At 43.9% G+C, this 17,425-nt stretch overlaps 1 protein-coding gene across 1 annotated transcript in view; it reads left to right on the top strand.

Moving 5' to 3' along the window:
• The first annotated feature begins 2,639 nt into the window (after nucleotides 1–2,639).
• Nucleotides 2,640–17,425, top strand: part of LOC144889356 (SPRY domain-containing protein 3-like) — a 33,051-nt gene continuing 18,265 nt past the window's right edge. The window contains exon 1 of the mRNA XM_078769554.1: nucleotides 2,640–4,063. Coding sequence (XP_078625680.1) covers nucleotides 3,930–4,063 — 134 coding nt within the window. The 5' untranslated portion in view covers nucleotides 2,640–3,929. The remainder of the gene's footprint in view (nucleotides 4,064–17,425) is intronic.

Here is a 17,425-nt window from a genome sequence, read left to right as displayed (position 1 = left end):
AAGTTTCACAGGAAATTATGTTAATGGATATAAGGGAAGTATTGACATGGGCATTGAGGAAGTTAGAAGTGGAGGAATGGTTGATCAGAGTAGTGATGGCAATGTACAAAAGAGTGCGCACAGCTGTAAGGACGAAGGACGGGAACAGTGGTGAGTTTGAGGTGAAGGTGGGAGTGCATCAGGGGTCGGTACCAAGTCCACTACTATTTGTAGCTGTGATGGAGGTGCTGGCTCAGAACGTAAAGGAGGGTTTACCGTGGGAGTTGTATGCAGATGATCTGGTGTTGATTGCGGAAAGTATGGATGGACTGAAGGAAAAGATGAACAAGTGGAAGGAATGTATGGAGACAAAAGGTCTGAAGGTGAATATAGGAAAGACGAAGGTGATGGCAAGTGGTAAAGCATGTGGTGAGGTGGAAAGAACTGGGAAGTGGCCATGTGCTGTGTGCAGGAAGGGTGTCGGAGTGAACTCCATTCAATGTACAATGTGCGCTGAGTGGGTTCATCAAAAATGTAGCGGTCTGAGAGGGTCATTAACCAGTGTGTTAGCTACATTCAAATGTAAGGTGTGCACAGAGGGAGCTGCAGATGGAGGAAATGTTGAGTTTGATCTTGGAGACGGCGTGAAGCTGGAAGGTGTGAAAACATTTTGTGACCTCAGAGACATGCTGAATGGAGAAGGTGGATCAGACTCGGCAATGGTTGCTAGAGTGAGATGTGCATGGAAGAAGTTTCGGGAACTGAGTGGCGTGCTGATGAGGAGGGGTGTGTCGTTGAAGCTGAAGGGAAAGGTGTGTGCTGCATGTGTGAGAAGTGTTATGATTTATGGGGGCGAGACATGGGTCATGAATGTAGAGCAGCAACGAAGGCTGGAAAGGGTGGAAATGCGAATGGTTCGGTGGATGTGCGGAGTATCGTTGAGAGAAAGGAAGACAAATGATGAATTGCGAAAGATGATGGGAATAGAGCCTGCGATTGATGCTGCGAAGAGGAACAGGTTGAGATGGTTTGGTCATGTGTTGAGGAAGGATGAAAGTGACTGGTTGAGAACATTGATGGAAATGAATGAAGAAGGAAGTAGAGGATGGGGAAGACCGAGAAAGACTTGGCCAAAGATGGTGGAAGAAGAAATGCGGGCAAGGCGTTTAACAAGGAGAGATGCAGAAAATAGGGCAAAATGGAGAAGATTGTCATGGGGACCGCAAGGCGAACCCCCGCTCTAGCAGGGAAAATGGCCTTAAAATGCATGTTGTTGTTTGTTGTTGATATAAGGGAAAGTCGGAACTAGTTTTCATTGAGATTCTTGGAATTAAAACATCATGGCCTTTATATTGATATATATTGTTTATGTGAGATAACCATTTTGTCATTTTCCATTTTCAAGTTGCTGGACATTGTTGACTATGGTAGAATGATAGCTACAGATTGACTAATGAGATATTTAGTCTGTTATAAGTATATCGTAACTGCAGATCTGCGACTGTTATGTCTTTCATGAGGAAAGTTCAGTTTTTGTATTCGTGATCTTACTGGGCTGTGGGGTATTGGTCACGATAGGCTACGATATCGATGTTGCAGTGAACGTGGTTGGCTGATGCAAGACGCCGTTCTTGGTTGAGGAAACGTCTTTCTGGAGTTAACCATTATCTGCCAATAATTTATGTGTGTACTTTGGCCTTGAGTCCTGACGGAGGTGTACCAGGGAGCCAGATCAATGTGATAAAGTTGCTTTTCACTGTCTGCCTGTAATGTGCAACAGATTATTAAAATATAAAATTCTGCCTTTTAATACTGGAAATTTTTTATATTATTTTATTTTTTCAAATATTTATGCTATTCCAGCCTCATTTGGCAGGTTTTAATTTGCCTTTTGAAATTCTTTTACATTTTTTTTACTATAACAAGTGAGAATCTGTTTGGTGCAACAAATCTGTCAGATAAAATGTGTATATACGAGAACAACACTCGGAATAGTGCATACCATCGCCAGGCTGAACAATTTATGTTTTGTATCCCACTGATAGGCCGGATCTCGATTCAGACCTGAACCAAAATCTAATCGGCTTGTTCTTGTCACCTACCAAACTCATCCACCAAGTTATGTCATAATCCGTCACCAACTATGGTGACGTCACCAACGATGCAAGTTCTGTTATCAAATGTTGCAAATTGTTTTTGAGATTGTTTGGTAACTCCAGGTTTTGCTAAGCTATGAGAATAACCTAGATCCTGCTTTATATTATTGGTATTCTGAGTTCAAAACCTAACTTGTTTTCGTCGACGGACGGAGGCATTATGTTTTCAGGTTGTCCGTCCGTCCGTCCGTCCGTCCATCCATCCATGATAGGTTTTCGTAACCGCGATAACTTGAGAACGGCTAAAGGGATCTTAGTCAAACTTGGTGCAGGTATGTATCATGAGGTAAAGATGAACTGATTATATTTTGGGTTTATGAGGTCAAAGGCCAAAGGTCAGAGATCATGTTAGGTAAAAATACTGTTACTGCTATAACTTGTGAACCAGTAATGTGATTCTGACCAAATTTGGTACACTTATGTGGAATGATGTAAACATGAACTGATTAGATTTTGGGGTCGAGTGGTCAAAGGTCAAAGTCCGTAATAGGTCTATAACTTGAGAACGGCTGAAGTGATCTAATTCAAACTTGGTACAGGTATGTAAAATATTGTAAAGATTAAGTGATTAGATTTTTGGGTCAAAGGTCAAATCTGTAATAGGTCTATAAATTGAGAACAGCTGAAGTGATCTAATTCAAACTTGGTACAGGTTTGTATAATGTTGTAAAGATTAAGTGGTTAGATTTTGGGGTCATAGGTCAAAGGTCAAAGTCTGTAATAGGTCTATAGCTCGAGAATGGCTGAAGTGATAAAATTAAAACTTGGTACATATATTTATAATGATGTAAAGGTTAACTGATTCGATTTTGGGTGTCCCAAGGTCCAAGGCCAAAGGTCAGAGGTCATGTCAGGTAAAAATGTGCTAACTTGGGCACAGCTGAATGTATTTGAATGAAACTTGATACAAGTATTATAATGATGTAATAATGTGGGCAGAGGCATATCAGTCGACGTCATGACGTCGAAGAGTGCCGTTCTAGTTTATGCAACATCTAGGTTCATGGAAGAGCGAGGTGCCAGAGGACCAAACGGCAATGTAGGGCCCACAGGTAGATGCAATACCTTATAGGCTTTAAGTAGTTCAGATCTTTCAAATAATGGTTTGGAATGACTGAGGATGCCAAGTCTAAAGTTGCCTTTTGGAGGCCAGCTTTGCTACATGGTCAGCCCAGGACAAGTTGTGGCTGATCATGAGACTTATTAGAAGTAAATGGTTGTGGAAATAAACCGGTTGGTTCATTTGCGGATTGTTCTGGAGCAACAGGGTGTGTGAGAGATTTGCCAGGATTTGAAAACGTGTTCCATTCCAGACGAGCATCTAATGATTCCAGATCGGCACAGGGTGACGCAGCTGTTGCCTGCCTATTGGTGAGATTGTGGTACTGTGCACCATTATGTGGAGCTCTCTGCATAAAGGAGGAAGGGTTTCCACGACATCAAATACCTTTTCACCTTTTCAAACAACAGTAGTTATTTTCTTTTCTTTACAATGACAGGAGGGCAGCTTGTTGGCAGACATGCAAAAATCTAAAGGAAAAGGCTCGCTGCTGCCATTTCTATGCCCTCATATTACCTAAACATACTTGGTGTTGCATATGTGCACTTCTTCCCTAGCTACTCTTTCCCTCCCTGGCCATTGTACCTTTTTTGTCTTGTGTTTTTTTTAATGGAACATCAACTGTTCGGAATGAACAGACAGAAAAATGTTATAGTTTATTTTTCAGACCAATATAGTTATTTGCATGTTGTGAGTTTTTTTTTTTTTTTTACACCATACTTTCAGGGCTCGGGATGGCTGAACGTGCCAGGGCAAATGGAAGTCCCATTCGTATTCCGAAGAGAATTCTTATGACCATGCGTGAGCTGTGGTTTCCATGCCTCACTGAGAGGAGCAGAAGAATCTTAGTCGATAAAAACGTGCTCAGGTTTGAATTTTGTTTCACCTGTCTGTTTTTTTTTTTTTTTTTTTTTTTTTTTTTTTGTATACAATATCGAGGCTCGTGAAAGAGCGAACATTAATCACATGAACACACAGAAAGACAAACCGACACATAAAACATATAACATAGGGAGCGGTAGACAAGATGGGGAGAGAGGGGGAGAGAGGGGGAAGGACACAAACACAACATTTGAGAGCAGGGACCGAGAGACATGGAGACATCGAGAGATCTGAGAGAGGGCGAGGGCTTTGGGGGGGGGGGGGCGTGGGAAGGGGGCAGTGGGAGAGGTATAAAACATATGGACACTGCCAGGACTTCCAGGAAAGAAGTTGGAATTTCAAACAAGGTGGATCTGGGGTGAATTAGCGGGGGTAGAAAAGATCAAGGTTTTGGATGGGGGAAGATAAGAGATGGTGGTGAACAGCTGTTTTAAAGACCTGGAGGGAGGAGTGGGATTGAAGGGAGTGAGGGAGTTTGTTCCAGAGGCGGGAGAAAAGAGGAATGAAAGAGTGAAGGTGAGCGGAGAGCCGAGATTTCGGCAGTTTAACCATCAGAGGGTTGCTGGCAGATCTTGTGCGACCTGTAGGAATATTTGGGGGACAGAGCACAGAGAGAGCTGGGGGTGCAAGGCCGGAGAGGAGTCGGTAGAAGACAGAAAGACCACCTACCTGCCTGCGGTGAGTGAGTGAAAGGCCCTCAGAGATAGCTTCATCGCGGGAGATTCCAATAATTCTGAAAGCTTTGGTTTCAACAGCGTGAAGCCGAGCTAGGTGTGAGGCAGGAGCACCGGCCCATAGGGGAGAACAGTATTCCATTGAGCTGCGGATGAAAGCCTTGTATGTGGTGAGGAGCTCAGGTGTGCCGAGGAAGGACTTCGCACGACGGAGGATGCCCAGTCGGCGACTGGCTTTGGAGGCCAGCTTGGAAATGTGGTTTTCCCAAGAAAGATCATGGCAGATAGTGAGACCCAAAATCTTGAGCGACAGAACTTCTTGGAGAGGATTGTTGAGAAAGTAGATGGGAGGGTTGTCCAGTAGATCTTTTCGGAGAGACATAGTAAGAGTGTGAGATTTGTCAGGATTGAAAGACATGTTCCACTTGTTTGACCAGTCTGTGATTTTGTCCAGGTCTTCAGAGAGTGAGGAGGCAGCAGACTGCCGATCTGAGGGAAGAGGAATGGAGCGGCAGAGAGTGGAGTCATCAGCAAAGAGATAGAGAGGATTTTCGAGAGAGTCAGAGAGATCATTGATGAAGACCAGAAAAAGCACGGGGCCCAGAACACTGCCTTGGGGAACTCCAGCCTGAACAGGAAGAGGAGATGAGAGAAACCCATTCAGGGTCACACGTTGACGACGACTAGAGAGGAAGTCCGCCAGCCATGCGTGGAGATTTCCATGGATACCAAAGGAGGAGAGTTTGGTGAGCAGAGCGGGGTGCCAGACCGTGTCGAAGGCACGTGATATGTCGAGGGAGACAGCTCTAATTTCCTGTTTGGCATTGAGGACCTCCATCCATTGTTGAGACAGCAGAAGCAGCATGTCCAGAGTAGAGTGACCTGGTCTGAAACCAAATTGATGATCAGAGATCAAGCCATTGGAGAAGAGGAAAGATTTCATATCAGAAGCAATGATGGATTCCATGACTTTGCTGATAATTGGGAGAAGGCTGATTGGTCTGTAGTTGCTAGGATCTGTTTTTGCACCTTTTTTGTGCAAAGCGGTGATGTTGGCTGATTTCCAAGCAGATGGCAGTTGACCTTGAGCAAAAGAGAGGGTGAAGAGAACAGAGAGAGGGTGAGATAGAGCAGCAGAGCAGGATTTTAGGACCCGTGGGCTGATGCCGTCGGGTCCAGTTGCAGAATCAGAGTCGAGGGTTGACAGAAACTTTTCCACCTTGTCAGGAGGAAAGGACATGGAGTCCAGGAGCAGCAGGGTACGACTGGGTATGGTGGGTACAGAGAGGGATGGGTTTGGGACACAAGATTTAGAGGCAAACACAGAGTTGAGGCATTCAGCTTTTTCACGTGCGGAGTCAGCTGTGTAGCCGTTTGAGGTAAGGGAGGGGATGGAGGGGGAACAAACACCAGAAACGGATTTGACCAGACGCCACCAGGATTTGGAAGAGGGAGACAGATAAGAGAGTTCGGTCTTGAGAACGGAGAGATATTGTTTCCTGGCTCTCCTGAGGGTGGACACACACTTGTTTCGGGCTTTGTGAAAGGAAATGAGATTTCCTTCCGTTGGATTTGCTTTCCAGGAGACGAAGGCAAGTTGTTTCTGGGCAACAGCCTCACCACAAGATTCCGTGTACCATGGACGGGAGGAAGGGTATGACAACTGAAGACGAGATGGGATAAATCTGTGCATGAGAGAGAGCAATTTACTTTGGAAGAATTCCCAGGATGAGTTGATGTCAGAGGTGGTAGAGATGGGAGACCAGTCCAGATGATTGATGGCTGCTTGAAGACCGTGCCAGTTGGCCTGAGTGAAATGCCAGACTCGTCGACGCTGAGCAGGCTCCCTGAGGATGGTCAGAGAGATGTCCACTTTAACAAGGACATGATCAGATGATCCGATCGGAGCAGAAGAAGAGCAGCAGACATTTTCAGGGAAGTTAGTCATAACCAAGTCCAGAAGAGAAGATGTTCCGTTGACTGAGATCCGAGTCGGGAAATTGACAGATTGTGTCAGTCCCAGTGAGTCGCAGAAGTCCTTTGCTGAGGAGCCATGGCTGGTGAGAGAGGTACCCACACCCAGCCAACTGGCATGATGACAGTTGAAATCACCACATATGAGGAAGAGAGAGTTGGGATGAGTAGATAGAAGTTGGTCCATATCATCAGACAGCGAGATGTAGATGGAGTCATCACTGTTTGGTGGACGGTACAACACACATATGAACAAGAGGTGGGAGCGAAGGGGAAGCCGGAGCCAGAGGTATTCCTGGGGGTGAGGAGGAGAGAGTGCAGTGCAGGGCGAGTGAGGAAGAGAGTTTTTGATAAAGATAGCAACCCCGCCTCCAGGACGAGGCTCAGGTCTATCATACCGGAGGAGGGAGTAGCCCGGGAGAGATACTATGGAATCAGAGACATCATAAAGGAGGAAAGTTTCTGTTAAGCAGATTACGTCTGGTTTGACAGAAGCAACCTGTATGGAGAGATCAGTTAAGTTTGAACGAAGGCCCCGGATGTTTGAGGTCCATACCGTTAATGAAGAGGAAGGGGGAGCATCAGATACAGAACAGGGGGGAGGAGGGGTAGGGTAAGATGTGGAAGAGGTGGAAGAGGTAGGGAGAGCTGTTGAAGGTGTGTCAGAGATTTCAGAATAGCTCGGAGAAAGGGAAGGATGGGGCGGACAAAAGGTTTGATGGTGATTGGGTGAGCCACAATGAGGTGTTATTTGAGGAGGGGGAAGAGTGAGGCAGAAGGTTGGGGGAGATGGAGGTGAGAGTTTGAAGGGGGAAGAAGCGGGGAGGACGCTTTGAGGAGGGGGAGTGAGCGGGGGGAAATTGAGAAGCAATGAGGGTGGGGAGATTTGAAGGGGAGGGGTGAGGGGGGAGTTTGGGAGGGAAGGGACAAGGGGAGGGATTTGAAAGGGATGGGATATGGGGGAGATTTGGAGGGGAGGGGTGAGGCAGGAGTCTAGGAGGGGAGGGGCGAGGGGGCGTCTTGGCGGGGAGGGGTGAGGGAGTAGTTTAGGAGGGAGGGGGCAAGGGGGGAGATTTGAAAGGGATGGGTGATGGGGAAGATTTGGAGGGGAGGGGTGATGGGGAAGATTTGGAGGGGAGGGGTTATGGGGAAGATTTGGAGGGGAGGGGTGAGATTGGATTTTTGAAAGTGTACGATTTATGGGAAACGAACATTTATTGCAAAATGAGTTTCTTGTGACCTTCGAGTTAAAAATACGTTTAAGGACGCTGGATGGAGGATGGAGTGCAGGAGAGTTTAGGGAATGTAGAACAAAGGCACTATAGGAGATGGATATTTTTTTTGGGATGAATTGATTTGGTGAGCAAGTCGAAAGCAGCCTTTTAAAGAAGAAGAAGAAAAAGGTGTTATAAAATATGACGGAATACATAACTTGAGGGGAAAGTGTAAACATTGAAGGTTAATGAGTGAAAACTATCTGGGGAAATGGGGGAGAAACACGTGGTCGAAGAACGAACGAACGAATAAGAATGAATAAACGAATGAGAACAGAGAAGGAAATGTTTTTTTTTTGTTTGTTTTTTTTTTTTTTGAGTTGAGATTTACACAAGGAAGTAGGCTATGGGTGAAAAGACTGGGAATACAGAGAACGAAAGTTATTGGATCACAAACGACGGACCACTGAGAGAAAAACAAAGCCTCAAGGTTGTACAGTGCACACTGTACAAGGCCTTGCTCGCGACACGGCAAACAGACGATCAATTTATGAAAGATAAACACCGAGAAACAACCAAAGTTGCACACAATAACTTCACACACCGAAAGATAAATACAGTTTCGACAAAATACAATTGTGAACAGACTTAACTTCGAAAAACGTGGAGACCGTGTGGAGCTTCGAAAATCCCTGCCGCCGTCTCCAAGATCTCGCGAGATCTCCTAGCAAGGAGATCTTAATGTTGTGACATTAAGAGGTTACACAAACCAATTTCTTGATTATTCATTTGCTCAGTATTCTTTTCCTCACAGGGGATACTTTTCTACACATTTGCCCCGAATAAACAAATGCCAGGGAGATGGATAATGATATGGAGCAGACTTTCTTACAAAAGCAAAGTTATTGGACTAAAATTTATAAATGGAGGATACTGTAAATGGGGTTCCTCCGCTTGCTATCATTTTTTAATTGCTTTATTATTCTTAAATGATGGAATGAATAATCTCTAAAAAAATTTATCTGCATCAGATCAGTCATTTGAAAGTAAATGGTCAAGTATTATGGGAGTGTCTAATCTTCCATGGTACTAACGTGTCATTATTTGTGTCTACCTAATTACACTGGACAACAACAAAAAAATCTTCCATCTACGAATGAGGTAAATGTCGGTGTCCTTTATTAATTTGAGCATGCCAATTCCAAATCTGAAGTCACAATTGACTCGGCACATCAGGATTTTTTAGTTACAGAAAAACGACATTTTTCAGGCATTGTTTATGGAAAAAGTAAGCACATTGCTCAATTGCACAATATCAATAATGTATAATGTACAATAACTGTTAACCATAAACTGAAGCACATTGAACGACATATAAACACATTGTATAAAATATAAAGTATACATTAATTGTTGTACACCGCACCTTTCCTATGCCATCTCCAGGCGCTGCATAACGTCATTGCCGGGCACCGAAGGGGGCTCGGCAATGACACACGCTGAAAGGGAGTACTCAGTTTTCACTCTGGTTGTTTTCTTGTTTTCTTGTTTGTTTGTGTTTGTCTGGGCGATATCTCAGCCATCCTTCGATCTAGGAAGCTGAAATTTCGGCACAATAGTGAGCAAGTACTTTGTCAAAAACGGTATTTTTTGTTTTTTGATTAATCAATTAATTGATGAGTTATTTAATTATTAGCGATTAATTAAGTACTTATACATTTCCTTTCTCTTCTGGCCATTATCTCAGGCACCTTCTCAGGTTAGGAAGATAATATTTGGACATGCGAATGACCAAGTGATTTGGCTGCAAAGGCTATTTTTGATTTATTGATTTATCAATTAATCAATTAATCGATTAATTATTTATTTATTCGATTAATGACTAAAAAAGGTTTTTTTTTTTTTAAGTTACAGATTCTGATGAAATGGTGGTGGTTTACTTGTTCTATTAGCGAATTGATTAATTATTTCATTTTTTTATGATTATTATTTATTTATTTTCATTATTATTTATTTATTTATTTTATTTCTCATCTGGCCATTATCTCAGGCACCTTTTCAGCTAGGAAGCTGATATTTGGACATGACGATGACCAAGTGATTTGGCTGTAAAAGTATTTTTGATTTATTGATTAATTAATTAATCGATTAATTATTTAATTATTCGATGAATGATTTCATTAATTAATTTTTTTAAGTTACAGATTCGGATGAAATGGTGGTGGTTTGTATATTTTATTAGCCAATTGATTAACTATTTAATTTTTTATGATTATTATTTATTTATTTTCTTTCTCGTCTGGGCAATATCTCAGGTGCCTTTTGAGCTCGGAAGCTAATATTTGGCATAGACAGTGGCCAAGTGATGTGGCTATAAAGGATATTTTTGATTTATTGATTAATCATTTAATCGATTAATTATTTATTGATTAATCAATAATTATTTAATTTTTTAATTGATGACTTTTCAAATTAAATTTCTAAAAGATACATCTTCAGATGAAGCACCAGTGGTTTAGTTATGCCATTGGCCAATTGATTAAGAAAATATTTTATGATAATCTTTTATTGATTTTTATTATGCAATTAATCAATCAATTATTGTACATCTCTCCCTCCCAATGCAGTCTCTATGAGACGCGCTGTAGGATATTTAATTATTTGGCATGGGGGCAGTGTACTTTGAATGTATCTGTACTTGTTTAGAAATGCTTTGAGCCCTTGTTTTTACGCTCGTGACTCGCAGTGGTTTGTGTCTGAAGAAACCAGCAGTCGTCCCCCATCATGTTGGGGTTGAAATGCCCCTGATATCACGTCTACATTGTGCTGACATATTTGTAATTGGAATAGTTAATTTGTAATTGGAATGCCATGCCATGGAAGGACCTATTAAACTGCTCTATACACGTTAACATGGCATGCATTTATAAACGTGGGACTTCTTCTGGATTATTTCTAGTTAAGGAGCTTAATCAACTCAGGAGATCATGATGATTATTTTTGTGTATCATATTCCACATTAAAACGCTCCAGTAGAACTAAAAAAACATGACGCATATACAGATTTGTCCATTTATAGTAGACCAGCAGAAGTACCTGGCGTTGCCGGGCAGGGGAGGGGAGGGAGGGTGAGGTGAGGAGCAGGGGGAAGGGGAGGAGAGGGGTGGGGGGGGGGGGATATAGTCGATTACAAAGATTAGTAGTCAATAGACAAAGTAACGGGATTTGAACTCGTCATCCTAACATTAAAAGTGAAGTGCTTTAACATGAAATCCTGAATGACAAATCTGGTTGGCCCTTGCTGTTGGTGAGCAGTTCTTGCAGCTTCTCCTGCAACTGATCTCCACGTTTCCTCTCCCCATGAAGCTGTCTCTTTTGACCCTTTAGCTTAAACACAAAATGAAGTGTTTGGCTTTTAGAAGTTAACTATGTGTGGCAGCTTACACATTATGTTGCAATGGAACAACAAGGGTAGTTCAAAGTTGAAGTGAACTTTTTTATTCTACAAAATCAAAGTAGAGAGGTGATGAAACTTATCTTATTTCTCAAAGTATTCGACCTGCTTAAAGTCCATAAGGAAAAGTTCCCAGTCATAGTCCATTCCACCTTCTTGCCTGAGCAAGGTATTCGTGAGAGGACGCCAGGGCACAACCTCGCTGTATAGCAGATGTTTTATTGTCATTAGCCGGCAAGACATTATTCGACTAGGGATGTGCACCAGATTTTGGCCACCTGAATTACGTGGTCTGCACAACACATCTGGCTTAAGCCAGTAGTGGCCTCCCCCAGAAAAAGTCAACTAGACCCCTCTGAATGTTGGTGATCGGAGCTTGAGGAGGCTGGAGTGCTATGATCTTTTGCCATACGATTGGAAGCACCAGGTTGTTTATTATCGTTATTTGTGCCTTAAGTGACAAGATATGGAGCATCCCTTTCCACTTTGATAGTTTCTGCTTAATGCTATCTCGGAAACCATCCCAGTTTTTCTTCATATAGCTTGTAGTTCCCAAATGGATGCCTAAGTATTTAAACCCATCCGTTTTCCGTAACATTCCTCCTGGAAGAGTTGAGGGGGAACCGTATGTGAAGCCCGTGACGCAGATAGGGTATCTGGGTACAGAGAAAGAGCTATGCTCTTGTTCCAATTTACTCTTGCTGATGAAGCAAGTTCAAATTTGGCAAAACACAGGGATAGCTCAAATATATCTTCCTGGTTTTTAACCACAACATGCAGGTCGTCTGCATATGCTGACGTAACAATTTTGGAATTATTTCACAAGGACAAACCAGATAAGGTGGTACGAAGGGGAGCCAGGAAAGGTTCGATGGACAGTGTGTACAACATGCCAGACAGTGGACAGCCCTGACGGATGCCACGCTGAAAGGGGAAAGGATGACACAGACTGTTATTTACTTTTAGCAGGCATGATACATTGTTGTATAAAAGTTTTATGCAAGAAATGAATTTTTCTCCAAATCCTGCTTTAGTAAGAACTGCAAACAAAAATTAGTGATCCACACTGTCAAAGGCTTTCTCCTGATCAAGGAGTAATAACCCAAAACCATGCGACGCAGTTTGACCGATAGTAATCAGGTCTCTAACCAAGAAAATACTGTCATACATGGATTGTTCAGGTATGCAATACGTTTGGTCATTCCCAACTAAGAAAGAGATGACCTTTTTAAGACGCATTGTAAGTATTTTTGACACAATCTTATAGTCAGTATTTAACAATGACACAGGCCGCCAGTTTGTAATCTGCTGCAAATCCCCTTTCTTGGGAAGAATACATAAGACAGCTCTTCTGCAGCTCAGGGGCAATTCCCCCTGATTTAGGCTCTTGTGAAAAGTCTCAATTAGAGCAGGACCCAGAACATTACAAAAAACTTTGTAAAATTCAGCAGGATGTCCATCAATTCCGGGGGCCTTGCCGTCTTCGAGTTGCTTCACTGCTGTCGTGAGCTCCTCAAGAGAAATGTCACATTCCAGTTGAAGTTGCTCCCCTTCAGAAAAAGATGGGAGAAGTTCGATCATCTCATTTGCCGTCGTTTTATCCACAGTTCTTGGAGTAAACAAGTTTCAGTAAAACTCTTGCAGTGAATGCTTAATGTCACTATGGTAAGTCAGAACACCGTCGGAAGAGCGTAGACTCTGAATCTGCCGAGAAGTGTTGGCGGCCTTCTGCATTTTGAAGAAACCTTTGTTTGGAGTCTCGAGGTGTATCCTGCTCATCCACAGGTGAATCATTGCTCCAGCCGCACAGTTTGACCAATTCGGCCAGCAGGGTCTTTTTTTCTATCAGCTGCTGATATTGGTCACTTCCCCAAGATGTTCCAGCTTCTTGTTCATATTTAAGTACATCTGCTTTTAGAGCACTTATCAAACCAGACATATTACTGGTGTCATATGAGCAATATTGTTGGCAGAAAATCCGAATTTGTGATTTGGTACAGTCCAACCACTGTCGCATATTGGCATAGGAACACTTTTTCTTTTCTAATCCTTCCCATACCAATCTGAAGACATTTTTAAAATGTTCATCTTGTAAAAATTTCACATTGAAAGTCCAGTGTCCACTCTTACAGTAATGGTAGGGTAACGTACATTCCATTACAATCATATGGTGATCAGAAAAGCCAGATGGAATTATACATGTTCTCTTAACCAGATTCACCATTCCTTGGTTCACGTACAATCTGTCCAGTCGACCCATGGTTAACTGTTTTTTTTGCACAGCACACCCATGTATATTGACGGGTGTTTGGATTTTGTAATCGCCAAACATCTCTAAGTTTGTAATTTTTCACAAGTTGTGCTCAGGACTTTGCACTGGGTGGATGTGGCTCAGGGGTGTTCCTGTCCAGTCGAGGGTTGAGTGTGCAATTATAGTCTTCCCCCATACAAATTAAACAAGTCAAATCAACAGTGCTTAAATGATCCGCTAACTCTGGAAGAAAAAGAGCCCTTTCAGCGCCCTTGCCGAGTGTATTGGCACCATTGTCAATTTTGATATGATCGTACCGAACTTGCTCAATTGAGCACACAAATCCTCACCTTTAACAAAGGGAGGGACATTAGACACATTAACCTTCACCACAGGTGTATCTAATTGGGAAACCACAAGAAACAGGTCGGGCTCTAGAAGAAGACCTTGCTCCACAACGGAGGTCACCATGTGCACCTCCGATACAAACGCAACAACCTTGTTCATTCGAGAGGCTGCACGGATATTATGTGAGCCGACGCTCTTTCCGATTGCTAGAAGCACTTGCTCCATCTTTACCTCACTCGGAGGGTCACACACCAGCCCATGCTTGCGAGTGAGCGCCTCGTACATTATATTCCTCAAACAATCGTTTGCCATAGCGAACGTAAATTAAACAGATAAAAAAGTGAGTAATCAACAAAACGATACCAACCACAAGCAACACCGGAAAGTGGAGGTAAAACCAAAACTAATGGACTAAGTCCAAGAACCGTTTAGAGCAGCGAAACACCGCTGCCTGGACTAGGAAAACACGGAAAAATGGAGGGCAGGCCTCAAACCCGGACGTTCGAAAAGAGGCAACTGAACACCACCTACTGTGTGTGCTCTCCCCCCCTCTCTCGTCTCAACAATGAAAGGACACACAGGGGAAACTTTACAAGCATAAACAAGGACACAAGGGAGCGAAACGGGGGATGGGAAAAACAACCAACACGACAGAGGACTCACAGCTCAACATGCACAGCCGCCATGATGCCACACCTACACCCAACTCACCAATGACCAGCGGGGGTGTGAGAGATAGAGAGAGAGACAGAGAGAGAGAGAGAGAGAGACAGAGACAGACAGAGAGAGACAGAGAGACAGACAGAGAGACGAGACAGAGACAGAAGAAAAAAAAAAAAGAAGAGAAGATAGAAAGGGGGGTGGGTAGGGGTAGGTAGTTAAGCAAAGATAATTATATTGTCAAGTCCTTGGCCGATGAAAACCAGCCTTGGACGGATAGCCGACCAGTTAACTCGTAGCAGTTGCAGCAGCAGAGGCAGCAGTTCGAAAACAAAACAACATGCATTTTACAGGCCATTTTCCCTGCTAGAGCAGGGGTTAGCCTTGCGGTCCCCATGACAATCTTCTCCATTTTGCCCTATTTTCTGCATCTCTCCTTGTTAACCCCCTTGCCCGCATTTCTTCTTCCACCATCTTTAGCCAAGTCTTTCTCGGTCTTCCCCATCTTCTACTTCCTTCCCATCACTCTTCTCAACCAGTCACTTTCATCCTTCCTCAACACATGACCAAACCATCTCAACCTGTTCCTCTTCACAGCATCAATCACAGGCTCTATTCCCATCATCTTTCGCAATTCATCATTTGTCTTCCTCTCTCTCAACAATACTCCGCACATCCGTCGAACCATTCGCATTTCCACCCTTTCCAACCTTCGTTGCTGCTCTACGTTCATTACCCATGTCTCGCTCCCATAAATCATAACACTTCTCACACATGCAGCATACACCTTTCCCTTCAGCTTCAACGACACTCCCCTCATCATCAGCACGCCACTCAATTCCCGAAACTTCTTCCATGCACATCTCACTCGAGCAACCGTTGCCGAGTCTGATCCACCTTCTCCATTCAGCATGTCTCCGAGGTAGCAAAATGTTTTCACACCTTCCAGCTTCACGCCGTCTCCAAGATCCAACTCAACATTTCCTCCATCTGCAGCTCCCTCTGTGCACACCTTACATTTGAATGTAGCTGCCACACTGGTTAATGACCCTCTCAGACCACTACATTTTTGATGAACCCACTCAGCGCATATTGTACACTGAATGGAGTTCACTCCGACACCCTTCCTACACACAGCACAGGGCCACTTCCCAGTTCTTTCCACCTCACCACATGCTTTACCACTTGCCATCACCTTCGTCTTTCCGATATTCACCTTCAGACCTTTTGTCTCCATACATTCCTTCCACGTGTTCATCTTTTCCTTCAGTCCATCCATACTTTCCGCAATCAACACCAGATCATCTGCATACAACAACTCTCATGGTAAACCCTCCTTTACGTTCTGAGCCAGCACCTCCATCACAGCTACAAATAGTAGTGGACTTAGTACCGACCCCTGATGCACTCCCACCTTCACCTCAAACTTACCACTGTTCCCGTCCTTCGTCCTTACAGCTGTGCGCGCTCTTTTATACATTGCCATCACTACTCTGATCAACCATTCCTCCACTCCTAACTTCCTCAATGCCCATGTCAATACTTTGCGTGGAACCCGATCGAATGCTTTCTCCAGATCAACAAACCCAAGAAACAACTTCTTCCTCTTCTCCATGTACTTCTCCTGCAACTGCCTCACAATGAAAAGTGCGTCTGTCGTTCCTCTTCCTGGCATGAATCCAAACTGCATTTCGTCGATCTTCACTTTCTTCCTTATCCTCCTCTCCAACACCCTTTCCAATACCTTCATTCCATGCTCCAATAACTTTATCGCTCGGTACGAGCCACACTCCAGAGGGTCACCTTTCCCCTTGTATAGAGGGACGAGGGTACTCGGTTCCCAATCCACTGGAATGCGGCCTTCTTTCACCACCAGATTACAGATCTCTGTCATTCTCTTCACACCACAACTTCCTGCTGCCTTCAACATATCTCCCACAACTCCCGTCGGCCCTCCCGCTTTTCTACCCTTCATTGCTTTTATCGCTTCCTCAACTTCCTTCTCAGTTATCTTGTCTGCCGGTCCTAAAACTGGGTTACTCTCTATGTTGCCATCCCATTCATTCTCTGTATTCAATAGCATTTCCATATATCTTTTCCATCTTCCTTTAATTCCATCTGGGTCGACAACGATTTGTCCCACTTCATCCTTCAAGCAACTCACCCCCATCACATCACACCTCTCTTTCGCTATCTGCTTTGCAATCCTGAATACTGCTTTCTGACCCTCTTCCGAATCCAAGCGTTCTCCGAACATTTTCCTACATGCCTCCTGCGCCTTTGCTACCTCTTTCTTTGCAGCCTTCCTGGCTGCCTTATAACTTTCATGCTCTGCTGTTTCTGCTCCCGTACCCTTCGCCTTCTGCCACTCCTTGAACTTCTTCCTCTTCTCGTCAATCCTCTTTCCAACTTCATCATCCCACCACCATGTTTCCGAGTGCCTCGGTGGTCCTTTTGTCCATCCACATACCTCACCAACAGCTCCCAACAGACTAGCTTTCATTGACATCCAACCACTTTCAAGCTCAACCACATCATCCTCGACCCTACTCAGCCTCTCTTTTAATGCCTCCCTTACTGTCACCTCTTTCAACCTCCACACCTTCATTCTCGGTTGGTACTTCACCCGCCGAGCTCTCCTCGCACCTTTCACCCTTACGTCGCAGACAACCAAGTGGTGCTGTGAAACAGCCTCCTCCCCCGGGATCACCTTTGTGTCCCGGAGGTGCCCCCTATCTCGCCTACGCACCATCAGGTAGTCAACGGTTGTCGT

Source organism: Myxine glutinosa, unplaced genomic scaffold (genome assembly GCF_964187855.1).
Source record: "Myxine glutinosa unplaced genomic scaffold, kmMyxGlut1.1 SCAFFOLD_3060, whole genome shotgun sequence".
NCBI lineage: Eukaryota > Metazoa > Chordata > Myxini > Myxiniformes > Myxinidae > Myxine > Myxine glutinosa.
Note: the sequence above shows the minus strand (reverse complement) of the source record. Positions and strands in the feature narration are given on the sequence as shown.